Source organism: Malus sylvestris, chromosome 9 (genome assembly GCF_916048215.2).
Source record: "Malus sylvestris chromosome 9, drMalSylv7.2, whole genome shotgun sequence".
In the NCBI taxonomy this organism is placed as follows: domain Eukaryota; kingdom Viridiplantae; phylum Streptophyta; class Magnoliopsida; order Rosales; family Rosaceae; genus Malus; species Malus sylvestris.
Window position 1 is genome coordinate 32,022,488 of NC_062268.1, and position 27,889 is coordinate 32,050,376.

General features: G+C 38.1%; 2 protein-coding genes, 1 long non-coding RNA gene and 1 pseudogene across 3 annotated transcripts; 3 read left to right on the forward strand and 1 right to left on the reverse strand.

The window, feature by feature from the left end:
• Positions 1 to 316: 316 nt before the first annotated feature.
• On the forward strand, positions 317 to 3,166 carry LOC126581953 (uncharacterized). The gene is made up of 3 exons (XM_050245898.1): positions 317 to 857; positions 2,092 to 2,329; positions 2,752 to 3,166. Exons 1-3 carry the CDS (start codon positions 564 to 566, stop codon positions 2,904 to 2,906), a joined length of 687 nt encoding a protein of 228 aa, XP_050101855.1. The 5' UTR covers positions 317 to 563; the 3' UTR covers positions 2,907 to 3,166.
• A 1,308-nt stretch (positions 3,167 to 4,474) lies between these two features.
• On the forward strand, positions 4,475 to 6,237 carry LOC126581958 (uncharacterized). The gene is made up of 2 exons (XM_050245904.1): positions 4,475 to 4,824; positions 5,619 to 6,237. Exon 2 carries the CDS (start codon positions 5,623 to 5,625, stop codon positions 6,091 to 6,093), a length of 471 nt encoding a protein of 156 aa, XP_050101861.1. The 5' UTR covers positions 4,475 to 4,824; positions 5,619 to 5,622; the 3' UTR covers positions 6,094 to 6,237.
• Positions 6,238 to 14,948: 8,711 nt separating this feature from the next.
• LOC126581951 (riboflavin synthase-like) lies at positions 14,949 to 15,948 on the forward strand (annotated as a pseudogene).
• A 6,650-nt stretch (positions 15,949 to 22,598) lies between these two features.
• LOC126581960 (uncharacterized) lies at positions 22,599 to 22,919 on the reverse strand. Its single transcript, XR_007609223.1, has 2 exons — positions 22,831 to 22,919; positions 22,599 to 22,787 (listed from the first exon to the last, which is right to left on the reverse strand). It is a non-coding gene; the product is annotated as an uncharacterized LOC126581960 (long non-coding RNA).
• Positions 22,920 to 27,889: the final 4,970 nt, after the last annotated feature.

The following is a 27,889-nucleotide window of genomic DNA, read 5'->3' on the forward strand; positions in this document are numbered from 1 at the left end:
CCTTATCTCACTGTTCGACTAGCACCCAGCGCCTAGCGTCTTTTAGAATCTTGTATAGTATTACAAAAGTAGCTAGCTAGCTAAGTTTTAACTTTAGTTGGTAGGGCGAAGACGGTCAATATTTAGGCTTTACTAAAAAGCTTTAGGAGATGGAAGAATGTAGTAGGGCATGAATAAATCCGTTAGACAAGGTTTTGGCGCCTAGAAGAAAATTGTAATTAATCAGGACATTAAAGTAATTGTCGTGTGATGAAGCTTAGGCTAAGTGGATATATATAGTGTTTGAAATTTGTTCAATAAGTTAGTTGGATTAGTAGAACTCCTCTTTCGTCATTCGTTACGATTGCGCAGAAAACTTTGATTGGGACTTGGGAGTTGTCTAGAACGACCTTCTATGTTCACCAATGAAGGGGCACAAGTGTCCTTCTCATAAAGAAAACTAAATAAGGCCGCCTGGACCATAGTCATCATCACAGACAGGATTATTCCCACCGCCATATTCGCTAATCGCCGTATCAGATTTGCTCAGTCCTTGCTCACTCAACCGTCCGTTAAGTCCCCCAATGGCGGAGCCGTACGGAACCAACGGCGGAGTCGACGTCGACGTTACCGACAACGACGGCGAGATCCACACCAACCGGGAGGAGACTCTCTACGGCATCTTCCACCATCTGATTGTTGAGATCCTCTTCCCCGGCTCCACCAGTGCCGGTGCTGCTGCTCCGCTGTTTCAGCGGATCAAAACCTCTCTAGCCAAGAACGGCCCGCTGCTTCACGAAGCTTCCAGAAACAGTGGGCGAAACGTTTTTCTCTGGACTCGGAGGGGGAGCCCTCTCCGTGCACTGCTAGTCATCTCTGTGAGTATTGTCGGTGATCTTAGCTTTTGAATTAGTTGTACCTTGTGCTTTTGATTACTTGTACATTGCAGTCTAGGAAAGATTGTGCATTTTGTTTCCAGAGCTCTGTGTGCTTCTGAAGGTTGTACATTTTCGATATAAAAGCAACACAGTTTTTTTAGCTCTGGAAGTAACATTTTGTTTGGTCTAATGAAAATTCTTTTATGTTCCGGTGTATGCTATGCACTATGTGCGTCAAGGGGATTGCAGACGAATATGGTGCATTGGGAACCTTAACCTTTTCCTTAGAGATACCAAGTTCGGATCTCATTTGCTTAGGATGGCGGTTAATGACAGAAAAAGGAGAGGAAGGAGGCATTACAAGGGTATTCACAGGGACTGAAGTGTCATAAGAAGCTAAAGATGAGACAGTTGATAAATCTTCCATAAGAACTGCACGTATAATAGAGGAAGAAGAATTAGAAGAACAAGACAGAAACATAAAGTAGAACAGAAGTTGAAGAATGTATTGTTGTTAGAAGAATTCAAGGAAATTCAAAGAAGTGAATACTTTGTTAGGGAAAAAGTTACCTGTAAGGATATCCCTTGTTCATTATGTGCTCAGTCTGGATCAACTTACTGAGATATTTCCCGAAGCTTTGGCTTCTGCTAGATTTCTTTTTGCACTCCCAAGTTTGCGGGGGCATGATAGACAACAGAGTTCACAGTACAGTTGTAACACTAGATGATAGCTCAATTGTGTGTGAGTCTTAGACTCTTAGTTGCAGTTGTAAAGAGAGTTTGTCTGGTAGTTGTGATTACCTATTCTTGTGAATGATAAATCTGTTTCCTTCATCAGATAAATTCGTGTGATATAGCTTCTTAATTGTTTGGTATATGTTGAGTAAGGATAATTTATTTTTTATGCCTACTTTTGGGCGCAATTTTCTATATCATGGATGCAGGACATTTCATGTTATGCATATTATTCCATGTAGGATCTTATTGATATTCCTCTTCATGTTTAATGAGTCTTCATGAATAATAACTAATCACCACAGAAAATGTACTTACCCTCCAATTCTTTGTCCTATTGTTCTTGGTTTTTTCAATTAATTTTATTAGATCCATTCTAATTTTTCACTTGCTGTGATTCCAACAAGTCTAATTTTTAAATGTAAGTGTTGATATCGATTGATATATATAGATCGATTCAAGTCGACACTTGAGTTAACAACTGACTCTTTTGATGCAGGTTGGCACGATTACTCTTCTTGCCTTGACAGGGTTGCTTGTCTTCATGCTTTTCTTTGTGGCAGCAACTTTCAATGCCGTTGTTATCTCTCTCCTACTGTCTCTGGCAGCTGCAGGAGGATTCTTGGCCATTTTCTTTGCCTGTGTAACAGCGATATACATAGGAGCGTTATCAGTGGCTGTTTTTGTTATTTCCGCCACAACAATATTGACAATTGGAGCTGTTCTGATAGCTACAGGTAGGGCTGGTCGACCAATTGACCATTACTTCTCCTACCTCTTTTTAGTTTTTAATACCTAACCCCTACATATCTAAGGACAACCTTATTGTCTAAAAGTGTTATATAACCAGAAGCATCACATTTACGACTATATTGATTGTAGGTTTCTAAATTTTCAACCATTATACTTATCAGGCCTACACATATGGATGAAAAAGTAGTTAGTTTATCTACTTGAGAAGGACCAATTTACTGACTTTGTTTTGCTTCTGTTGAAGTGTTTGCATACCCCTTGGTACCGATTTCCCAGGCTTCAGATCAGTTCATGTCCAGTATAATACAATTTATTGATGGCTGATGGATCTATATTTTGAATTGTCTATAATTCCACTTCCCATCGAGTCAAGGTTCTTATCATATTTCTTTGTTCCCCTAACTAGGTTGGATTGGATTCTTCTGGATCATGTGGCTGGCAACAAAGAAATCTGTGGGCCTTGCTAAGCAATCGTTGAATGTGACTGGTTCGGCGATTTCAGCGTACTCTTATGGCAGGCATGCTCGCTATCATTCAGCGATAGGTAAAGCTTCCGATTGAAGAATAATAAAAATAAATTGTCCGATTGAAGCATATGCCAGGTTTCTAGGCCCTTCCTAAGATCTACGACAACATCGTTTCTTATCTGCAGTTTGATGTATATTTGTTGGACTACTATTAAGGCAAGATAGGCCAGCTATTGTATAGGTTTTACCTAGTTTGTCTATCTTCTTGTCCATATGCAACTACTATGTATTGGCCGATTTTGTATAATTAAACGCAGCCACTCTTCCCTTGAGCAGTTGTGATCTGTTCACGAACTTCACGTTAGCAATCTGCAGCTTGGGTCGTTTATTGTTAGTAAAATGCTGTATCGTTCTTTTTTTTGGTCCGTACATGTATGATCAGGCTGTGTTAGCAGCACTGGGTATCATTTGTTTGGATTCCAGTTAACCAGTCCATGTGGTATACTGCTTGTGCTTCGGGTACATGGAAAAATCTCGCATGGAGATGAACACTGAGACTAGTCAATCACACCTAGCATTTCTGACTGACTTGTTTAGATATCAATTAGTTACAAAACAACAAATCTTGATACCCAAGAAATCTCGGCCAATAAATAAGCCGCAAACAAAACCCTATCTGAAACTCAAAACTTTTTCTCACTGCACCGTGGATGTTTTCCCCACTTTGTCTTCTAGGCCCTCCAGAGCTCCAGCAGCCTGCCTGACTCCTCCACAAACTACCAAACCCCGATCAGGTTCACCACCTGTAAATGCCACCGTTGACATCTCCCCCGCTTTGTGTTCCCAATGAGTCAAGGTTCTTACACACTGCCATCACATAAACTTTAAGTGATGGAGGGTTTAATTGTTGTGCTAGAGGTGTTAGATTGGTTATATAGGTTCAAATAAAACTTCCTTTTCTATATTCATTAACTTGAGGTTATAGTTTAGTAAGTGCTTTGTTGACTTCAAAACTGTTTGGATGGAAGGAAATTAATGAGATTTAAACATAAGGTTTTGAATCATTTGACATTAAAATCTTACTAGAATTGGAGGATGCAAAAATATTGGGCATGAACCTAATATTATATTTCTTAACTAAGATATGCTCCTAATCCTATAAATACCATCACCATCTCAAAGCCATGTAGCATTATAATTAGTTGAAATCGAAAGTAAAATGGCTTGTGATTATCTCTCCCTCATTACCAAGAACTTAATCGTTGCAGTAGCCATAGTCATCATCTTCTTTTCACTCGGTATGTAGTCGATATATATGTTTGACCTTTAATTTCTTGCATTTTTGTTCTCTTAAGCACCAAATTAAATTCCTGTTAATTATTTTGATGTTTTCAATTGTTTTTCAGTAAGCGCTGAAATAATATGCCAGGGATATTGTAAAGATATTGCTTGTTGCAATGCCTTTTTGCACGAGAGCTAGTTATAAGGGAGGAAAATGCTATCCACCATTTAACCAATTTAATTTGTCGTGGTGAAAAATAATAGTGGCCTTGTGTATTGAGGGATGGGCAGGGACAGGGCAGAAGGAATCCCATTATAATTTCTGTTGTTGTAATAAACTCCCTTTGAATAAAACTAATGATTATTCTATAACGTCTTCTTTGTTGTAAACATTCCTAGTTTAAGTATGATTGTGTAAATCCTAGGTAAGATTTAATTCTAGTTATCCTTTCCTATTACAACTTGTATTACTTGGAGGAGAAGGAATATCTTCTCTCCCTTTACTACTATAAATAAAGGCACAATGTAGGAGGGATAACAACACACACATTCCCCTACAATTCTACAAACACATATCTCTCTCCTCTCTCTCTGCCGCCGGCCCTAGTCCCTCTGTCAGATAAAATAGACCACAACACGTTATCAGCACGCTCCTACCGCTGCGCTTAGGAATATGACGTTGGAGATTTTTTCTGCATCAAACCAGTTCATCCATATCATCACGCAATCAGGTTCTTTCCAAACAACGGTTTTTAACTCGATATTTTGCAAGCCCTGATAGCATGAACATTCACCATGATGCATGACCCAACTTTACGTTTAACGTATTTTAGATTCTACATAAATTGTGTATGCTTCATAACCAAAATTGCTACAATTATGTGAATTTGATATTTGCCATGAATTGAATCTTACATATGTACATGCATTGAAACTATTATTTGCATATGCATCAACGTAAATATGTGATTCATTAAAATTATACATGCATATAATATATTTGAATTGAAAAAAAAAAAGAGAATTTTTTTTTTAAGGGCTGCACACAGCAGCCCATTCCTTTTCTCACCCCGTGGGCCTGCAGCCTACACCCGAGGGTTCTTGGCCTATATTTTTAGGCCCCGAGATCTTATTATTTAATAATTTTAAATAATATGGGTTTTTATATTTTCACCCACACTTTAATTTGGCCCCTCAAGATCAAAAATAAATTAATTCACTTATCATTATACAATATTTCTGCATATATTCTTTGCATATTTGTTTGCATATATATTTGTGTTTGCCTGCAGGAATATATGAACCTGAAGTTCATAATTACTTTGAAACCCGAAGTTTCTTCTAAACATGCCTTGTTTGAGAACCCGAAGTTTTCACTTAAATATATCACCCATGAAACCCGAAGTTTTTCATGCAAAATTAAACCAATACATGTCTATTAGAACCTGTATGTTCTACTCCTATGTGAATGGATTGATTTTTCTCCATTACACTAACCACATCTTGTTCATCCATTTTGTGATAGGAACATGTCGAATTTGAACAAACTCGACTTCACTGCTTTGGAGGTTTCTGGAAGGAACTACCTCAAGTGTGTTCAAGATGTGAAGCTCCACCTCACTGCAAAGAACTTGCGTCCTGCTATTGAAGAAGCAACAGATAAACCTGTTGGCGAAGCTGAAAAAGCCACTGCTATGATCTTCATCCGAAGACATATCCATGACGCTCTGCAAACTGAGTACCTTGCTGAGGAGGATCCACGTGCATTATGGGTCGCTTTGGCTGATCGTTTCGATCACCAAAAGGACATATTCTTGCCTGAAGCAAGACACGACTGGCAGCACTTGCGCTTCCAAGACTTTAAGTCTGTGAATGAATATAATTTTGAAGTTTGTCGAATCCGATCACTTCTCAAGTTTTGCAATGAAACTTTGACTGAAGAGGATCTCCTGGAGAAGACCTACTCGACCTTCTCTGCTTCTAATATTGTCCTGCAGTAACAATATAGAGCTCAGAAGTTCACTAAGTTCTCGGATTTGATCTCTGTTTTACTTCTTGCTGAAAAGCAGAACCAGCTGTTGATGAAGAATCATCAAGCTCGACCTACTGGGGCTACTGCTGTGCCTGAAGCACATTATAGCACTAATCAGCACCCAAAACGCCAAAAGAGGCGTGGTAAGGACGGCCAGAAGCCATCCCACCAAGGTCAACAGAGCCAAGGCCCATCCAAGGGAGGAAACAAAGCCCAGCAGCGCCCAAACCTTGCTCCCAAGGCCCCGAACTTCAAGAATAAGGGCAAAGCACCTGCCACAATGAATGACGATATGTGCTATCGTTGTGGTTCCAAGGACCATTGGTCCCGTATTTGCCGTGCTCCCAAGAAGGTTGTGGATGCATATCATTCTCGTCGTACGAAGTTTGAATCAAACTTCCTGCAAGTGGACGAACCAGAGACTACAAAGATGGAGGTTTCTGACTTTCAGGAGGATACCACTCCTATGGAAGATTAGAATCTTAGACATAGACTTATTTTTCAGTTGAAATAATACAATTGGGGCCGAATTCCACCTAGTGGCCGAACCCCACCTTGTTTTTTGGTTGATTTTGAACAATTTTCCTTTATGTTTTGGATTATTAGTTGGCGATTTATTTTGGATATTAAGTTTTTAATCCTTGAATAAATGAAATTATTTTGAATTGATACTTGTTTTTATAAACTTTTATGCATGTGACCGATTCAAATTAATTTTTCATTCTCGGTATGACTAGTGGGAAAGTTAGTTGTCTGGCAGATAGTGCAACCACGCATACTGTTTTGCGTGAACGCATCTATTTCACTAACTTCGTACCTAAGAATGCACCTCTGACAACCCTCTCAGGCCCATCCAACCTGATCGAAGGATATGGTAAGGCACGTATAATGTTGTCCAATGGTACAATCTTGACCATTGCTGAGGCACTCTATTCTCCATGTTCCGGAAGAACGTTACTAAGTTTCAAGGACATTAGAGATAACAATTACCACGCTGAAACCCACGTAGAAAACGGAGTTGAATTTCTGTGCGTAACTTCCTACGAATATGGCCAGAAGCGTATTCTAGAGAAGATGGAGCGTAACCCGAGTGGTCTGTATACTACGACCATACGCCCCATAGAATGCCACTATGTTGCCGGCCCTACCACAGGGACCGCGCACGAAATTACACTTTGGCATGATCGTTTGGGACATCCTGGACGAATAGCGATGCGCCGTATCCTCAAAACTTCACACGGGCATCCACTAACCCGAAGCTTAGGTTCGATCCATGAAATTGCATGTCAAACATGTTCTATGGGAAAGCTTATTACTAAGCCTTCTTATGACAAGATTCGTTCGAATCCTCCTATTTTTCTACAACGGATTCAGGGGGACATTTGTGGACCGATTCAACCTCCCTGCGGACCATTTAGATATTTTATGGTTTTGGTTGACGCTTCTACACGTTGGTCACACGTGTGCTTGTTGTCCACAAGGAACGCTGCATTCTCCAAACTGTTGGCTCATGTTATCAAGCTCAGGGCTCACCACCCTGATTATCCGATCAAATCTATTCGATTGGATAATGCTGGAAAATTCACATCTAAAACTTTTGATGACTATTGCATGTCGGTTGGGGTTGAAGTTGAACATCCTGTACCCCATGTTCACACCCAGAACGGCCTGGCAGAGGCTTTCATTAAGCGTTTACAAATGATTGCTCGATCGTTGGTCATACGTGCCAAGCTCCCGATCGCTACTTGGGGCCATGCAATATTGCACGCAGCAAAGTTGGTCCGCCTGAGGCCTGTTGCGACACAACCATTTAGTGCCCTTCAGTTGGTCACCGGATGCGAACCCGACATATCGCATCTGCGCGTTTTTGGTTGTGCGGTCTATGTGCCTATCTCGCCGCCCTTACGTACAAAAATGGGGCCTCAGCGAAGGATGGGAATCTATGTCAGATATGATTCTCCTTCGATTATTCGTTACTTAGAACCTTTGACAGGCGATCTGTTTACCGCTCGTTTCTCGGATTGTCACTTCTATGAGACAGTCTTCCCGTCGTTAGGGGGAGATAAGAACATCAACGTTCCTAATGAACGACGCGAATTATCGTGGACGACTCCCACTTTGTCTCATTTAGATCCCCGCACCGCTCAGTCTGAAGCTGAAGTGCAGCGCATATTAGATCTCTAGAGCATAGCTCAGAGCATGCCAGATGCTTTCACCGATCTAGCGCGCGTGACAATATCACATATTCCAGCTGCGAATACGCCTGCAAAGATGGATGTACCAAATGTACGACGGACTACCCTCCTGGAAGCCCGGGACGCCAATTCTGGTGATCCACGTACATTAGCGGCTAGCCAATCATCTGCCCCTACACAAAAGCGTGGCAGACCCCTTGGTTCAAAGGATTCACACCCCCGGAAGAGGAAAACCACGGCACAAGGTCCTGAAGAGCCTACCGTGAATCCGACTATCGCTTACTCATTTTACCCAACGCATGAGGAAATTCTAGATTATGGAAGCGTCATTGAAGAGACGAATCCTCCTCCCGAGAATCATGAGATTTCGGTCTATTATGCTAGCTTAGATGATGTGTGGCGTAGAAATGAGATGATTGTTGACGATGCATTAGCATTTGCAGTAGCTACTGAGATCATGTTGAGCGATGACATTGAACCGCGTTCCGTTGATGAATGTCGACGTAAAGCTGATTGGTCAAACTGGAAACAAGCAATCCAAGTCGAACTTGATTCACTTGCGAAACGTAAGGTATTTGGACCTGTAGTTCCTACTCCTCCACATGTGAAGCCCGTTGGCTACAAGTGGGTTTTCGTTCGGAAGCGTAATGAGAAGAACGAAATTGTGCGTTACAAAGCTCGTCTTGTAGCACAAGGTTTCTCACAACGCCCCGGGATTGACTATGACGAAACTTACTCACCCGTTATGGATGTGATTACTTTTCGATACCTTATCAGTTTGGTAGTTTCCGAAAAACTGGATATGCAGCTGATGAACGTAGTAACCGCGTATCTCTATGGGGATCTTGATACGAAAATTTATATGAAAGTTCCCGAAGGACTTACATTGACTGGTTCAAATATTTCCAAACCCCGGAACACGCTCTCAATTCGGCTGAGGCGTTCACTATACGGTTTGAAACAATCCGGAAGAATGTGGTATAACCGTTTAAGTGAGTATTTGACTAGTCAGGGATATGTGAATAACGAACTATGCCCTTGTGTGTTCATTAAAAAGTCACATTCCAGATTTGCGATTGTTGCAGTATATGTCGATGACATGAATCTCATCGGAACTCTTGAAGAGCTCGCGAGAACTGCTTCGCACCTGAAGTCGGAATTTGAGATGAAAGATCTAGGTAAGACTCGATACTGTCTCGGTCTCGAGATAGAGCATTGTTCGGATGGAATCTTAGTACATCAATCGAACTACACCCAGAAGGTGTTGCGCCGTTTTAATGAGGATAAAGCAAAGTTTTCGAGTACTCCTATGGTCGTTCGTACGCTAGATGCAAAGCGAGATCCCTTCCGTCCGAATGAGGATGATGAAGAGATTTTGGAGCCTGAAGTTCCTTATCTAAGTGCGATAGGCGCTTTATTGTACTTAGCTCAATGCACTAGACCCGACATCTCCTTCGCTGTTAATCTTTTGGCAAGATACAGCAATGCACCAACACGTAGACATTGGACTGGCGTGAAAGACATCTTCCGTTACCTTAAGGGTACTACGGATTTGGGCTTATTCTATCCCTACGAATCCTCGAGTGATGCCGCACCCTATGCTCATCGGGTTGATTCTCGCCTTGTTGGTTATGCCGACGCTGGATACTTATCTGATCCACACAAGGCGCGTTCTCAAACGGGTTATGTCTTTACCGTTGGAGGCACCGCAATATCTTGGAGGTCATCTAAACAGACCTTAGTTGCCACTTCGTCTAACCATGCTGAAATTCTCGCCTTACATGAAGCAACTCGGGAATGCTTTTGGTTGAGAGCAGTAGTAGGCCATATTCGAAGCTCCTGTGATCTTCATCCCGCCGTTAATGCCCCGACGACGATTTTTGAAGACAACGCAGCTTGCATCGAACAACTCAAGAACGGTTACATCAAAGGAGACAACACCAAGCATATTGCGCCGAAGTTCTTCTTTACACATCAACAACAAGAGCATCAGAAGATTGAAGTCACGCAAATCCGATCACAAGACAATCTGGCCGACCTCTTCACCAAATCACTACCGAAGGCGACGTTTCAGAAGCTTGTTCATGGAATTGGTATGCGTAAACTTTCTGAGTTGTAACTTTGCTATTTCTCTTTGGAATTATGTCAAACTCAGGGGGAGTATCTTCTGGATACTTGCTTGATCTTAATGTACTCTTTTTCCCTACGATTAGGAGCATTTTTCCCACTGGGTTTTTGCTACCTAACTAGGTTTTAACGAGGCACCCACCTTGGGCTGGTCATATCCCTGATGACGTCCTGTAGACGTTTCTTTTGACTTTGCATTTCTCACGCATTTTCCTTAGACTATGGATTTTGTCCCTACTCGGGTTTTTGCCATAGCCTTAGGGTTTTTTTAGTGAGACTTACTACTTATGCAAGTTCCTACCTTATTGAGAATAAGCGTTGTTCCTTGGAATCAGTGCCGACGAGTCGACTTCCTCAACTTCTGCATGATGCTGAATCTACCTTGAGTATTTACCCACTCAAGGGGGAGTGTTGTAAACATTCCTAGTTTAAGTATGATTGTGTAAATCCTAGATAAGATTTAATTCTAGTTATCCTTTCCTATTACAACTTGTATTACTTGGAGGAGAAGGAATATCTTCTCTCCCTTTACTACTATAAATAAAGGCACAATGTAGGAGGGATAACAACACACACATTCCCCTACAATTCTACAAACACATATCTCTCTCCTCTCTCTCTGCCGCCGGCCCTAGTCCCTCTGTCAGATAAAATAGACCACAACATTCTTGTTTTAATTATTTTCTTTTTTAAGAGAGGTATTCGGTTCGATTCTCGCCAAATGCGAATTTAAACTACATTATTGGTAGCCCATTGGTAGCCCATTGTGAGGCTAAGCTCACCCTCTCTCTCCCTTAGTGCAGATAATATTGTTTGTTAAAAAAAAAAATCTTCTTTGATAACGATATGCGTTCCATTATAATTTATGTTGTTGTAATAAACTCCCTTTGAATGAAACTCTTACATGAGTTTTTTTTTTTTTTTTGATACAACAAGGGTGTGTTTGTTTGATCTCCTTAGGTTTCACTGGACTAGACTGGCTTATTAGTCTATTTTTGGTTTGATCTGGGACTCCCATCACCAAATCTTGCCGTCTTGCCGATCTCCTTCGTCTCGCGAACCCAACCTTCTATTTGCTTCAAATTGATTTCTCTCCCTCTTATGAAACCCAACGAACCCACAACCTAGATTTCCCCTCTTTGCTTCAAGACAGAATACCTAGCCAGATTTGTTTTGGATTTAATCCAACGCCAAGAACTGAAATTGTAATCTCAAAGAACTGAAATGTAAATATCAAAACAAATTATGTGAAATCCCGTTCTTGGATTTCATTGTTATAATCTACGTAATTGTATTATTGAGATTTTATGTTATTTTTGAGAAATTATATTAATTTATTTGGATTTAGATTTTAATTAAATTAGTTATGAAGTTTGAAGTTTAGAAAGTAATTATCTAAAATTCGTAGACCTTTCGAGGTCACAATTTATATTGTTGAATAGATATCGAGATCACGAATGCATAGGCGAAAACTGTTTGCGAGTCCGAATTATGATGGTATAGTTATGGACGTTTGAAGTTGTTGCTAAAAAAAAAACTGAAAAGAGAAGAAAAAGCCACGGGAGTGGCTGAAAGAAAAAAAAATTCCTTTGCACCTGTGCACCAACCCAACTCCATTTCCGATGGTCTCTGCCATTCTTTCTGTCAATTCATCACCATCCATCGCCTACAGCGTATTCCTCAACCTTCCCTCTACCATCTCCACCCATATTTGAGAGTTTTTAGGCCCAATTTCATGAAGAACTTCACCGGGTTCGCGGGTGAGTTCGATGGTGATTCCGTCGTTCCGGCGACTTGCACCACTTACCACCACCCTTAATCAACTTCCCTTAGACCCAGGAACAAGACCCAACTGGTGGTTGGAGCGTTGGAACACCAAGGAAGCCGAATTGAGGAACACCCACCTTAGGGTTTCGACGGGTACGAGCCAATTTGAGGGCCTTCCTGGCCAAATTGGACTTGGCCACAGGTATAAAGTTTACTCTTCTTGTTGAGGCCTTCATTCTTGTAAAATTTGAAAATTTTTGGAAAAAGTCGAATTTCCAATGTGTGACATTAGATTTATGAAATTCTTCTTTCGTTACCAAGCATCTAGACCTAGAAGGGAATTATAGTTGAAATGACATCCTTGTTAATCTTGTGCTTATTTGAGTGTGTTTGGTTGGAGTTGAAGAGTTTAGATTGTTTACTAGTAGTTGTATTCAAGTTATTAGTAAACAATCTAGTTTCTCTTAATATATATATATATATATATATATATATATATATATTGCCGCATATACATGTCAAAAGGGGTAGTGGCATGAGTGAAGAGGTGGTGTTTTAAGTTGAAAACCCATTAACTTTGGGTTGGTTTATTAAAGGATGGAGAATGAAGGTTACAAGCATAGGAATAGAACGTTAAAATGTTGATTTCATGGATGATTAAAATATGTATGGTTACTAGTATAAAAGGGTGACTGACTTTAATATATGTGTTATAGATGATTACTCTATTTTCATAATTATTAACCTGAGAGGGTATGAGACGGTTTTATGATTATGTTTCCTATAAAGTGCCATCGTTATAGTTTATGATGTGGGATTTGACGTGCATATTAGAAACATGGTTTGCTTTGTATGGTTGGCTTGATGTGATGAAATGTGAGGACTAGTGGTGGACTGTGAATTATCCATAGACCTTGTGAGTATAAATTAGAATTACCATGTTATTACTCATAACCCAAGTAGGGAATTATATAGAGTTCTCTAATTGAATTGGTGAAATGGTATGTTATCTCATTGATTGATTAACATAGTTAAATGCTAAGATCAAGCATCCTTGATACATGAAGGGATTAATTGACGGGAATTGTGGAATGACGTTGGATATGATTGTTATTATTATGATTATTTAGTGATCAATGTGGCTTAAGAATAATATTGTGCTTCGTTGGTTATTGGATAAGTTACATGCTGTGGATGGAGATATCACGTTGAAAACATAGTGATTTATATGATAGATGGAATGGAAACCTTGAATGTCATATGGATTTGTTATGTAACCATGAATCTAGTAATTCATGCTTGTTAAGTTCTAATAATTGATTGAGGAATGCTATGCTTTTCGATTTGAACGTATTGTGATAAACGTCGAGGTGTAATGAATGGCGAACTACGAATGACTTGATCCCAAATGAGGGTACATAGGCAGTCTAACGAGGAGGTTAGATGCAGCCATAAAGTATACGAAAAATTCTATGCAATTCGAGGCATGGCATGTGCTTGATACATATCCCGAGGGACATGTATATTAGATATGTGATTTGATGACGTCACATGTCGATCCTGGACGTATGTCCGAATCGACACGTGACAAATTCAGAGTTTCATATTTTGAAGAAAAGAAGAACAGAAGAACAGAGCAAAGTAATTTGAGTGAAAATGGCGAAAAAGAGAGAGTGGGGAGGGTGACAGTGGACGAAGAAAAAAGAGAGTAAAAATGGGAAAGGGCAAGAAGACCATGGGCGGAGAAAAAGAGAGGTTAAGAAGGAGGAAGAAATTATAAAAGAATAAATAAATATATTAATATTAAAATATTAATAGATATTGGTTATGTTTATACTATATTTAGGGTCTCGTATTTAGATCTCGTACAAATACTCGAGGGACTTAAATATAATTATGTGATAAATGAAGGGGCAAATATGTAATAAGTGAGGAGTCCTTATTCTATAAAAGGACCCCTCACCCTCACAATTGAAAGATGCCATTTCTTAAGCCTTATCACCCCTCTCACATCCCCTCTCATATTCAGAGGTTTTCTCCCTCACCTCTCAGAGAAATATATAATCAGTGTGGACGTAGCCCAAACATTGGGGTGAACCACGATACATCTTGTGTTATTTACATTTCATGCAGATCTACGGTTGGATTTACGTTGTTCCAAGACCTCCGGTTTTGTGCATCAACATTTGGCGCCGTCTGTGGAAATCGATACGAAAAGTTATGTCGGTTCTCTTTCATTTTTTCACCTCTATCGTGAATCTGCAAAAAAAAAAAAAACAAACCCAGGAAACCAAATACTCTATCTCTCACTCTGCTATCCTCCTACAAAAAAAAAATTCATAAAAACCAAGAACACCACTATCTCTCTCTAAAAATCCTAAGATTCTCTCTCTAAATACCCAGAAAAGCCCATCTCTCTGTTTTGAAGAAGAAGAGAGTGGCAGAGTTGATTTTCTACTATCTTTTCCAATCTTTCACTACTCCAAGTAGACTGAAGAATTTTAGAAGGCATTGGACTTTGATCTCTTCACACTCCAAAAGACGTCGCCGGAATCACTGTAAAGTTACTATAGCTGGTCGAGGTGGAGGTAGGGACTGGTTTCTAGAGAGACACGGTGGGCATGGGTTACGACGGGTGGACTCCAAAGGTGGGAAAGCTCCGCCATCCAGGAACCAGTCTCCCACATCGAGCTCTTATCTCTCTTCCTCTTCTCCTTATTTCTCTTTCATACAAATGGCTACAACCCCTCACCAGAAGTGTTACTCGAAGTCTTTCCATACCTCCGGGTCCTCAAAGACGGCACAATCGATAGACTTGCCGGAACCCAAGTCGCTCATCCAGGCTTAGATCCCGAAACCGGAGTTTTATCCAAAGACATCGTCATCTTACCCCAAACCGGCGTCTCAGCCGGACTCTACCGACCCATCACCACCAAACCTGGCACAAAACTCCCTATTTTCAAACCTTTCACTCAAACCCTCTTCCTCAGCTTCCAAAAAACCCAAAACCCATCTCCAATCTCTTCCTCGCAACACAATCTGATGCCTTTTCATCGGCATCGTCGAGGAAATTGGCCAAATCAAACGAATTGACACCTCCCAAAATGGTGGTTTCGACATGAAAATTGGCGCCAAAACCGTTCTGGAGGGCATTCACCTCGGGGATAGTAATGCAGTCAATGGAACATGCCTGATGGTCACTGAATTCGATACCCAATTGTTCGATTTCACAGTCGGGCTGTCGCCGAAGATGCTTAGGAAGACGTCTCTGATCAAACTCGAAGCCGGGTCACTTGTGAATTTGGAGCGGGCGGTGCAGCCCACCAGCAGAATGGGCGGGCACTTTGTGCAGGGTCATGTGGATGGCACATGGGAGATAGTGCCAATGGAGCCTGAAGGGGATTTGCTGTGGATCAAGGTAAAGACATCAAATGAGGTGTTGAGTATGTGGTGCCGAAAGGGTTTATATCCGTCGATGGTACTAGTTTAACTGTGGTGGATGTGTTTGATAAAGAAGAGTGTTTTAACTTCATGTTGGTTGCTTATACTCAGCAGAAAGTGGTGATTCCGTTGAAAAAAATCAGGTCAAAGGTGAATTTGGAGGTTGATATACTCGGGAAGTATGTCGAAAGACTTCTCAGTAGCGGGTTTGTCGAGTCATTCAAATCTTCATGACTCATAAGGTATTACTCAGATATAGTTCCATTACTGCAATCCTGATTTGGCTTCATGTATAATTAAGCAAGTACCGTATCGATAGGGCGTCTGTGACGTGGGAAGAAAAAAAAAACCCATCTTTGATTTGCTTTGCAAGACTACTGCAACCTCTGTCTCTCTGTGTTTGCAGCACATCTTGTTCTTGTGCAGTTTGTAGTTGTTATACTTGCAACGGGTCAAATATTTGAATATGTACAATTTTGGGGATGAATTTACAATAGAAAGCTACAGAATCCCATGGCTGGTATGGATCCAGGTGATGGTGATGGTCCTCCTCCTCATCCTTCTCTACTGCTTCAGCTTATTAGTCATATATCTCTCCAACGATGACATCACCACCACCACCTCCAGGTTCTCCCTATGCCTCACAGACGTAGCAAGTGCAACAAAGATAGGTGGCTCCACCTTCACATTTTCCGGGCTCTCCTCGAACCAAAGCTCCACTCAGTTTCACCATGTGAGGTAGGACAAGCAAGAAAATCATCACCCCCGGCACAACTGTGAAGAAATCCACTTTTCTGAGAAAGCAAAAGTGGAATAAAGGAAAAAGAGGAAGGAGGAAAGCACTTGGATAAGTATACTGACTTTAGACAGATCTCATGGTGGAGGTGGGATGGCATTTCGCGGCTCACCTATGCTGTAAACCTGTAGTGCAGCAGAAAAAGAAAAAGGGAAGAAAATGAATACAGAAAGGAAAAAGCCAGGATTATACTTTTGCTTTTGTCGACCACCAAAGCAGAAGATGCTATCAACGTTTGAAAAAGAAAACTTTCATCATGTATGTTCCCACTTTTCTGAAGAAGCCACTGGAAGACGCACATGAAAAAAGATATGCAACAACCCAGTACAGAGTAGGTGCAGTACGCACCAACGACTGCTTTATTTATTTTTGAATGATGTAATTTATTTTTCTTATCTTTCGGAGACATCTGTATAAACCTCATCAGAGGGTAAAAAAAAACGGCAAAGCCGAAAATAATGGGCTAGAATGTTATGTGGAGGGCGAAGGCCCATATGCCCAAAAGAGTTAGGCCCTCTATTGTCACTAACCAAGTGATCAAAAGTACGTCCAGTACTCCAAAAATTATTCGGCACCCTGCCACTACTATCACCAACCAGGTGATTAAAAGTACGCCCGGTACTCCAAAATAGCACCAACCAATGATCAAAAGTACGCCCAGTACTCCACAATTATTCGGCAACCCGCTGCTATTACCACCAACCAGGTGATGAAATGTACAACCCGTACTCTTCTTTATGCCACCAACTAGTTGATCAAAAGTACGCCCAGTACTCCAAATTATACATGAGCATTACTCATGTCATTCATACATAAACATTCATGAGCATCACTCATGACAATCATACATAAACATTCATGATCATCATTCACGTCAACATTCATGAGCATCACTCATGTCAACATTCATGAGCATCACTCATGACAACATTCATGAGCATCACTCATGTCAATCAACATAAACAGTCATGAGCATCACTCATGTCAATCAGCTTCAAAAGCTTCATTTACAGAGCTCTAGCTTCAAAAGCTTCATTTACAAAAGCTCTAGCTTCAAAAGCTTCATTTACAGAGCCCCAGCTTCAAAGCTTCACTTACAAAGCTTCAGTGCAGGGTATACAAATACCACCTCCGAACAACCGCCACTTCGGCCCATACATGGATTCAATTTGAAGTCTCTAGCCAACAAACTCTATTGACTGAAGACTTGAGGGGACTACACTATACACCATATATTGGGCCTCAACTAGGCCTCATGAAAAATACTTGGGGGACTTAGCCCATTATTTATGTATTAAGGAGCGAGCCCTTATTCTATAAAAGAGACTCCCTCACTTTCATTAGAGAGCACCCATTACTTATGTTTTGAGGAACGAGCCCTTATTATATAAAAGGGACTCCCTTACCTTTATTAGAGAGCAACGCCGCCAGCTGAGCAACCGCCTCGCCGCAAGTATCACTCCTAACCTATCACTTATGTATTGAGGAGCGAGCCCTTATTCTATAAAAGGGACTCCCTCACCATCATTAGAGAGCATCAACTTTAGCCCATCATTCATATATTGAGAAGCGAGCCCTTATTTTATAAAAGGGACTCCCTCACTTTCATTAGAGAGCAATGCCGCCAGCTGAGCAACCGCCTCACTGCGAGCATCACTCCTAGCCCATCACTTATGTATTGAGGAACGAGCCCTTATTCTATAAAAGGGACTCCCTCACCTTCATTAGAGAGCAACGCCGCCAGCTGAGCAACCGCCTCGCCGCGAGTATCATTCTTAACCCATCACTTATGTATTGAGGAGTGAGCCATTATTCTATAAAAGGGACTCCCTCACCATCATTAAAGAGCATCAACTCTAGCCCATCATTCATGTATTGAGGAGCGAGCCCTTATTCTATAAAAGGGACTCCCTCACCTTCAACGCCACAAGCCGAGCCAACCAAGGCAACATAAGCTAAGAGCTGAGCAGCCTTGCAGCATGTGCTACTTCTAGTTGAGCATCATTTCAGATTGAGCACCGCCTCATATCGAACATCAGTTTAAGACAACATCTAATTACTTCGGCCCACACATGGACTGGATTTCAAGTCTCTAGCCAAAAGACTCTCTTGACTGAAGACTTGAGGGACTACTGTTTATACCATATTTAGGGCCTCGTATTTAGATCTAGTACAAATACTCGAGGGACTTAAATGTAATTATGTGATAAAGAAAGGGTAAATATGTAATAAGTGAGGAATCTTTATTTTATAAAAGGACCCCTCACCCTCACAATTGAAATAGGCCATTTCTTAAGCCTTTTCACCCTTCTCACATCCCCTCTCATATTCAGAGGTTCTCTCCCCCACCTCTCAGAGAAATACATAATTAGTGTGGACGTAGCCCAAACCTTAGGGTGAACCACGATACATCTTGCGTTATTTACATTTCATGCAAATCCATTGTTGGATTTACGTTGTTCCAAGACCTCCGGTTTTGTGCATCAACAATGTTTGATTAGTTACTTTTTGTTTGAGTTCTCTGATTGATCACCTTAGGACTTTGCATCTAGTAAGATTGGAAGATGAATTTGAGGCTGAACTAGCAATATAAGTCAATTAAACTATAAGGTTCGTTGAGAAAGTGTAACACTGAGATGTTAAAAAAACCACCGAAACTTCATTTGCTCGACATGTTTTTTTCATTGCCCGACAAACCATTTTGTCAAGCAAAATCCTGTTTATTAAAACAGGTTGTGCAGATTCTCTTTCTCCTTCTCCTTTCTTTCTTTTCTTTCCCTGCCTCTGAAAATATGCTTTCTATCCCTTGCCTATAAATGGAGCTAGAAGCCTCAATCTTAGGACATTCATCAAATACAATCTCTACAATTAAACAAAACCATGAAGGATTCTTCAATCAACCCAACTGTTTTTCAGCACAAGCCCAATTGCTCTTCAGCAAAACTGTCTTAGCTCTTCAACTACAACCTCAAAGCCTTCTTTCAAAGCAATAATACTGCCTACGATCGCTGAGACCTAAAAAAATTTCAACTATGCCACCTCGTGGTATGATTAGGTTGATAAGCAATTCCAACCACCCAGATTTCCTTTACAAGGCGCATGTTTTGTACTAAGTCCTATCTGAAAACAGTGATCTCAGTGGACTTTTCTATTCATGGCATGAGTCTTGCTAGAATTTATTTATTATGTTCTATATATTTCCAGTCAAATTAAAATTTAAGTTATGTATCTCAGCCCATCGGCATAGATTTTACTTTTGTGAACATTTGTAATCTTGGCTCCATCGATGAAAGGATTATATTATGCTCCCCATTTTAGTTTCTATTTCACTCTCATTCACTTTTTAGGCAAGTATACATGAAGTTACACCGAATTTTAAGTTGTCATTAGATCAAGGTACACAAAAGAACTTAACCAATCCAACATCTCACCTGGTGCACAATCATTTAGTTAAGATGTCAAATTAACGCACATCTTCACATACTCAAACACAAACAATGTCTGTTGGCAGCCTCCAACAGTGGCAAGCCTATTCTTTCTTACTTTGGAATCATTTCATGGCACTAAGACTGAAAGCAACAATCGGGCCAATACGTGTTTAAACGAATCCAGACTATGTCTAAATTTTGACAACAACATTTTATCCATCATATTTTTTCCTTCCAAATTTTTCCTTAGTCTTCTTTCATGACGGAGACAATTCTTCTTCTAAAAAATTGTAGATAACCTTCACCCTTAGGTTCATGGCCTACTTGTGCATGAAGAAAATTAGCTTTTTGCACCCACATGGAAGTGCTCACAACAAATTTCAACCAAGAATCAAACTCTGGTTTGATACCAAGTTGAAAAATAAAGAGTTTTGGTAAATTGAGAGTTCTCTAATGACCTCACAAACTTCAGAATACTTTATTCTTTTTTCATAAGGGATTTTTATATGATTACAAAGGAGCCATAACAAGAAATAAGTAAAATCAAATCTTTGTCCACAAGACAAGGAGACCCAAACAAAATCAAATTAAATCCTAGTTAAATAAAATCTCTAAACAACTTTCTTTTATGTTTCCTAACCCAACAGATTTGAACTATGGTGCAAGTGGTGAGCACACTACTCTTAACAACTTGATTTAATTTGTCATGTACAATAATATCTTGTTTATTTATCATAATATGGAAGCATTCTTTAGTACAAAGTCACATCCATTATCTCTTATTTTCCTCATTAATGCTTAAGGTTTAGTGACCATGTCATTGGTAAACTCAAACACGATCATAAGGTGCAGACTTTGATTGATAAAGCTAAAATAAAAAGATGTTAGAGTGGAATATATCCACCCATTGGAGTAGAATATTATATATCTCACCTCTTCAGGTAGAATATTGGGGTGTGTTTGTTGTACTGGACTATCTCGTACTGGACTAGCTTTAGTGACTAAGCTGGACTGGCTTAGACTAGACTAAACTAGATTAACTTAGTGAAGCGTTTGGTGCAGTGTCAGACTTAAAATTAGGATAATTAATAAACTTTAATATTATATTATTTAACATGTTGATGCACAAAACCGGAGGTCTTGGAACAACGTAAATCCAACCGTGGATTTGCATGAAATGTAAATAACACAAGATGTATCGTGGTTCACCCCCAAGGTTTGGGCTACGTCCACACTGATTATGTATTTCTTTGAGAGGTGAGGGGGAGAACCTTTGAATATGATAGGGGATGTGAGAGGGGTGAGAAGGCTTAAGAAATGGCCTCTTTCAAGTGTGAGGGTGAGGGGTCATTTTATAGAATAAGGACTCCTCACTTATTACATGTTTGCCCCTTTCTTTATCACATAATTACATTTAAGTCCCTCGAGTATTTGTACGAGATCTAAATACGAAGCCCTAAATATGGTATAAACAAACATCAATTAAGCATTCATCTAAAAGAAACTAGAAATCTAATGAATAACATTAAAAACCATAAACATCCATGCTAGGGCATCATCCTAACACTAGAAAAAGAGTTTAGTTACTCATAGAATACGAAAACATAATTAAAAATCTTAAAAACATGAAAATTTTCTGAACGATGAAGATGGATAAGATAGATGATTGGCGGCTGCGACCTTTCCTTTTCTCCTTCAACTCCAAAATCACGTTCCCCCAGATTTGGTCCCCCAAAAATCCTTCCTTTTGTCTTCCTTCTTTTTCTCTTAAATAAATGCTCAAATCCTTACTTGAATAGGACTCTTTAATTCTCTTCTTACTTGGATGAGTATATTGATGATGTGGCACACCACTTGTAAATATATTAACTATGAACCTTTTAGGATAGCCTTGAACTCTTCTAATAACTCTCCTTTTGCTCTGCACGTTTCCTTTTATTAAAATTTGTAAATCTAAAATCTCTTTGCAAATCCCACATAAGCATTGCTAGCAAACGTGTGGTACAAGAATCACTATAATGTCTTCTAGGAAACTCGGAATCACAAACAGTAAATTCCTCTAAAAGCTAACTTTCATATCTTTCCAATGGTACAAGGCTCAATGGTTGGTTCATTCTAAGGAAGTACAGTTTAATCCATAAAATTGTCTAATATACACAAAAGCTTCTGCTTCTAGCATGCTAAACTCATTTCTATCGCAAAAGTTTTTCTGTTTCTTCTTTCTTCATCTTCACTCTTCAAATCTAACAAAAACATAAGACTAAGTGAAACAAACTAAATTCACTCAAAAATATAACAAGAATCTAAACTAAAGGGCATGAGAATGTATGCAATTATGGTTATATCAATAAGCCGTTGTACTGAATTTTCTTTGTGCAAGATACGACATAACAAACGCAAAAGTTTTTCCTTGGAGCCAAAACATTGCCAGACAAAAATACTTCGTCTGGCAAATTTTTTTTGTCGCCTAAAGCCTCTAAAAATAAAAACTTAAACGTTGACCACTTTTGCCTGATTAAATCTTTTTTTTCTTCGGGTAAAGTTTGTTTGCCTAACCAAATAAGGTTCATCGGGCAAATGATAATTTTTGGTAGTGGAGGGATTTGAATTTTTGGATTAGAATGATGGATAGTTAGGTTGAATGAAAGGAGAGAAAATTTAAGGAAATGAGTTAGGGGTGGTTTGGGAGTGAGGTGCTTAAAAAAAAGCACCTATGAAAAAAAGCTGTGAGGGTTTTAGGTGTTTGGTAAACTGAAAAAAAATGGCTTATTTTGGAAGCTGCTGTGAGAATAAGCTGAAATCAAAGGAAAAAGCTAAAGCTGCTATTTGCAGCTTTGGAAAACTGGTTTTTTTTCAAAGCACACAGAGCTACAGTGCTCCTTTAATGAAAAGACCCACTATCAGACTGCTTTTTTTCCAAAAACACTTTTACAAAAAAGTTTACCAAACACTCTACTGATTTATTTCACAGCCGCTTATTCTCACAGCACAGCCGCTTATTCTCACAGCAGTTTTTTTTCAAAGCACAGCAATACCAAACCAGCCCTTAAAGTCATGGCATTCGTTGCCAAATTTGGTTGTGCTATAACTTGTGTGCGCCTCGTAGCCGAGATACACAAGTTCCTTTTCTATGAGCTGGTATATACTAGGATACTCTAGAAATTTTATTGTCGTAATGTAACATAGTTAAGTGGAATATATGGTACTATACTAGTCCAAAGATGCTTTTTCACCAACAAAATCTAGAATTGTCTTATTTTATGAAGTGACGACAACATATTGTCACTATTACAAAACTATCCATTACTGGCACAAATAAAAACGACAAGAAAAGGTTATTTCTGTCTTATTTTAAGTAAAATAAGATAGAAAATGGATGCAGTGGCGGATATAATAAGCAACAAATTTGCCAGCGTCAGGAAATGAATTTTTAGACAGAAAATACTCTAAAACCGACAGAGAATATATTAATAATTAATAAATAACAACATTTTATGTCGGATACTGACAGAAAATATAAAACCGCCAGAATTTGTGTCGGCTATAACCGACAGGGAACATATTAATAATGAATGTAAGCGCATTTTCTGTCGGATAAAATCGATAGAAAATATATTTTAAAAAAAAATAAAAAAAAACATGAGAGCATAATTAGGTTCAAAAAGACCAAATTGCATAATAAATTGGGCAAATCCTGCTTCTCTGCAGCCATTCCGCAATACAATCTCTATAGTAATGATGTGAGCACGGCATCCGAGTTGCTTCTGAGCCAACCATCATCTCCTCCCTGCAAATAGAACACATTGTTGAGGTTTCGACTGTCATCCTCTTCAACTCCTCAATGGACGATTTACTTGCCGGTACAAATTGAGGCTCATCACCACCATCCTCTACTTCCATGTCAGTGTCCCCAATATCTGACAGGTATGTCGATAAACGATTTGATGATTTTTTAAAGATTGACCTGTGAAATTGAACTAGATGCAGAGCAAATCAGAGCAAGAAAGCAAAGAATGCAGAGGTATGAGAAAATGTAAATTTTGGAACCTGGGTTTTTGCTAATGATGCCCATTTCATGAACTTTGAGAATTGCATGCATTCGACAAAAGTTTTGAACTGGGTTTCTTCAGCCCGGGGAGTTCATTTTTCCGATACGTTGGAATTTAGTAGTACAACATTTCAGTGCTGTCGGTCACTTGTTGGGTTGGAAACAGATAGAACCCCATTTCTGATAAGGTGGGTCTTGAAAATTGCTGAGGATCGAGCTCTGGTTGCCTTAGATGGAAATCAAACTCTAGTTCTGTGGAGGATCATCTCCCATGGCCTCGTGGGTGCGCTTCTGTGCTTTTCGTGGGTGCGCTTCTAAGCTTAACAAAAAATATAAAAAGGAGAAGGAAATGAGGAGAGGAGAAAAGGGGGAAGGAAGGGGGAAGGGAAGTCATCGGCGCAAGGAAGAGAATGATGGGTTATATTGTGGAAAAGTTTCATTATTGTCTGTTAAAACTGACAAACAATTTTTTAGAATAAAAACCGACATAAACATTTCATTAATACCGGTTATAACCGACAGAAACAAAATGGCGGCAAAAATCCCCCCAAAATTCCCTCTGAAAATTTTTAATTTTCCCCCAAAATTTTAAATTCCCCCCCCAAATTTTGTTACGATTTTAAAAAATAAAATAATAATTATTTGGTTTAATAAATAAATAAATAATATGTATTTAAATAGAATATGTTTTTAAAAATTAAATAAATAATTGTTTCCAAAATTTTGTTACGATTTTAAAAAATAAAATAATAATTATTTGGTTTAATAAATAAATAAATAAATAAATAATATGTATTTAAATAGAATATGTTTTTTAAAATTAAATAAATAATTGTTTGGTTTAATAGATAATTTTTACATTTTTCGTTTAATAGATAATAATCCATGTAAAATATGAAATAAAGAAACAAAAAGAGAATTGTACAATGAAAATGTCATCGCACAAACTAAATATTGTCTAATAAATACTTGAAAAACATAAAAAAAAATTTAGCACAAATTACTTTTCCCACTTCAAAATTTAGGCAAATTTATGCATTCTACGAAACTAGTTTCCATGATGTAACCGTCAAACTTGTTTGTAGATACTACAAGATTGCATACGTAAAAAATCGTAAAAAATAAACATTCAGAGATTACGTAACGAATAAATTTGATCTTTAATTTAAAATATTTACACTAGTGGATACCACAAAATCTTATTTTATACTTAATAGAAGTATAATATTAACTCTAAGTGTTTGTTTAATCTATCGTTTTGACGCAATATGCATTCTACGAAACTTTTTTCAACAATCCAACCGTCAAACTTATTTGTACACACTCCGAGATTGCATACATAAAAAATCGTAAAAAACAAACATTAAGAGATTACGTAACGGAACAAAAGTTTTCGACGGTTATAAAAGAAAAATCACAATTTAACGGTTATTTTTGCTCCGATTTTGATGATTGTTTACAGCTACACTCCTCAACCCTATAAGACTGTAATGAATAAATTTGATCTTCAATTTAAAATATTTACACTAGTGAATACCACAAAATCTTATTTTATACTTAATTGAAGTACAATATTAACTCAAGTGTTTGTTTAATCAACTGTTTTGACGCACCATGCATTCTACGAAACATTTTTCAACGATCCAACCGTCAAACTTATTTGTACACACTCCGAGATTGCATACGTAAAAAATCGTAAAAAAGAAACATTCAGAGATTACGTAACAGAACAAAAAATTTCGACGTTTATAAACGAAAAATCACAATTTATCGGTTATTTTAGCTCCGATTTTGATGATTTTTTACAGCTACACTCCTCGACCCTATAAGAATGTAATGAATAAATTCGATCTTTAATTTAAAATATTTACACTAGTAGATACCACAAAATCTTATTTTATACTTAATAGAAGTATAATATTAACTCTAAGTGTTTGTTTAATCTACCGTTTTGATGCAATATGCATTCTACGAAACTTTTTTCAACAATCCAACCGTCAAACTTATTTGTACACACTCCAAGATTGCATACGTAAAAAACAAACATTAAGAGATTAGGTAACGGAACAAAATTTTTCAACGGTTATAAAAGAAAAATCACAATTTAACGGTTATTTTAGCTCCAATTTTGATGATTTTTTACTGCTACACTCTTCAACCCTATAAGAATGTAATGAATAAATTTGATCTTCAATTTAAAATATTTACACTAGTGGATACCACAAAATCTTATTTTATACTTAATTGAAGTATAATATTAACTCAAGTGTTTGTTTAATCTACCGTTTTGACGCAACATGCATTCTACGAAACTTTTTTCAACGATCCAACCGTCAAACTTATTTGTACACACTCTGAGATTGCATACGTAAAAAATCGTAAAAAAAAAACATTCAAAGATTACGTAACGGAACAAAATTTTCAACGGTTATAAATGAAAAATCACAATTTAACAATTATTTTAGCTCCGATTTTGATGATTTTTTACAGCTACACTCCTTGACCCTATAAGAATGTAATGAATAAATTTGATCTTTAATTTAAAATATTTACACTAGTGGATACCACAAAATCTTATTTTATACTTAATAAAAGTATAATATTAACTCTAAGTGTTTGTTTAATCTACCGTTTTGACTCAATATGCATTCTACGAAACCTTTTTCAACTATCCAACCGCCAAACTTATTTGTACACACTTCGAGATTGCATACGTAAAAAATCGTAAAAAAAAAACATTCAGAGATTAGGTAACAGAACAAAATTTTCGACGGTTATAAAAGAAAAACCACAATTTAACGGGTATTTTAGCTCCGATGTTGATGATTTTTTACAGCTACACTCCTCAACCCTATAAGAATGTAATGAATAAATTTGATCTTCAATTTAAAATATTTAGACTAGTTGATACCACAAAATCTTATTTTATACTTAATAGAAGTATAATATTAACTCTAAGTATTTGTTTAATCTACAGTTTTGATGCAATATGCATTCCATGAAACTTTTTTCAACGATCCAACCGTCAAACTTATTTTTACACCTTCGAGATTGTATACGTAAAAAATTGTAAAAAACAAATATTCAGAGATTAGGTAACGAAGCAAAAAATTTCGATGGTTATAAACAAAAAATCACAATTTAACGGTTATTTTAGCTCCGATTTTGATGATTTTTTACAGCTACACTCCTCGACCCTATAAGAATGCATTGAACGAATTTGATCTTCGATTTAAAATATTTACACTAGTGGATAATTTTTTGTACTTAATGGAAGTATAACATTAACTCTTTAGTGTTTGTTAAATCTATCAATTTGATAGGATATGCATTATACGAAACTAGTTTCAACGATACAACCGTCAAATATGTTTGTATATTCTCCGAGATAGCATGTGTAAAAAATCGCAAAAAAAAAAAACATTTAGAGATTAGGTAATGAGATCGTGAGTGAAAAAAAACATTTAAACCATTTGTTTATTTATTTATTTATTTATAATCAACGTAACATTTTAAAATAATAAAATAGTCAATTTCTATCGGTTATAACCGTCACCATTAACTTAGAAACAGCCAGAATATGTTAAAAATATTAAAAATAAAGAATTCAAAAATACTGAGGGTTATAATAATTTTATGGCGGTTAATCCGTCAAGAAAAATCCGCCAGGAATTTATGTCGGATATAGCCGACAGAAAGTAACTTTAATCTGATAGTAAATAAATTTTGTGTCGGATATCTTTTATCCGTCAGAATGACTTATTAATCGCCAGGATCGTTCGACACCTAAAGCTAATATTATAGTAGTGTGTTTATCCTTTGAAAAGGTATTTTATGTCTGTATATGTATATATGTGTGAAGTCTAGACTTTTGTAATTTCTTTGTAATTATTTTAAATTGTACCACACATGTTCGAATTAGGTTTTAGGAGTCTCTGATTATGGGTTGTTGTTATTGGAAA

Bases quoted from the DNA above. Each gene is read 5' to 3' on its own strand.
- LOC126581953 (XM_050245898.1), top strand. From the start codon at position 564: ATGGCGGAGCCGTACGGAACCAACGGCGGAGTCGACGTCGACGTTACC. The intron at 858-2,091 runs GTGAGTATTGTC...CTTTTGATGCAG, and splicing joins GTGCACTGCTAGTCATCTCT to GTTGGCACGATTACTCTTCT. The intron at 2,330-2,751 runs GTAGGGCTGGTC...TCCCCTAACTAG, and splicing joins AGCTGTTCTGATAGCTACAG to GTTGGATTGGATTCTTCTGG.
- LOC126581958 (XM_050245904.1), top strand. From the start codon at position 5,623: ATGTCGAATTTGAACAAACTCGACTTCACTGCTTTGGAGGTTTCTGGA.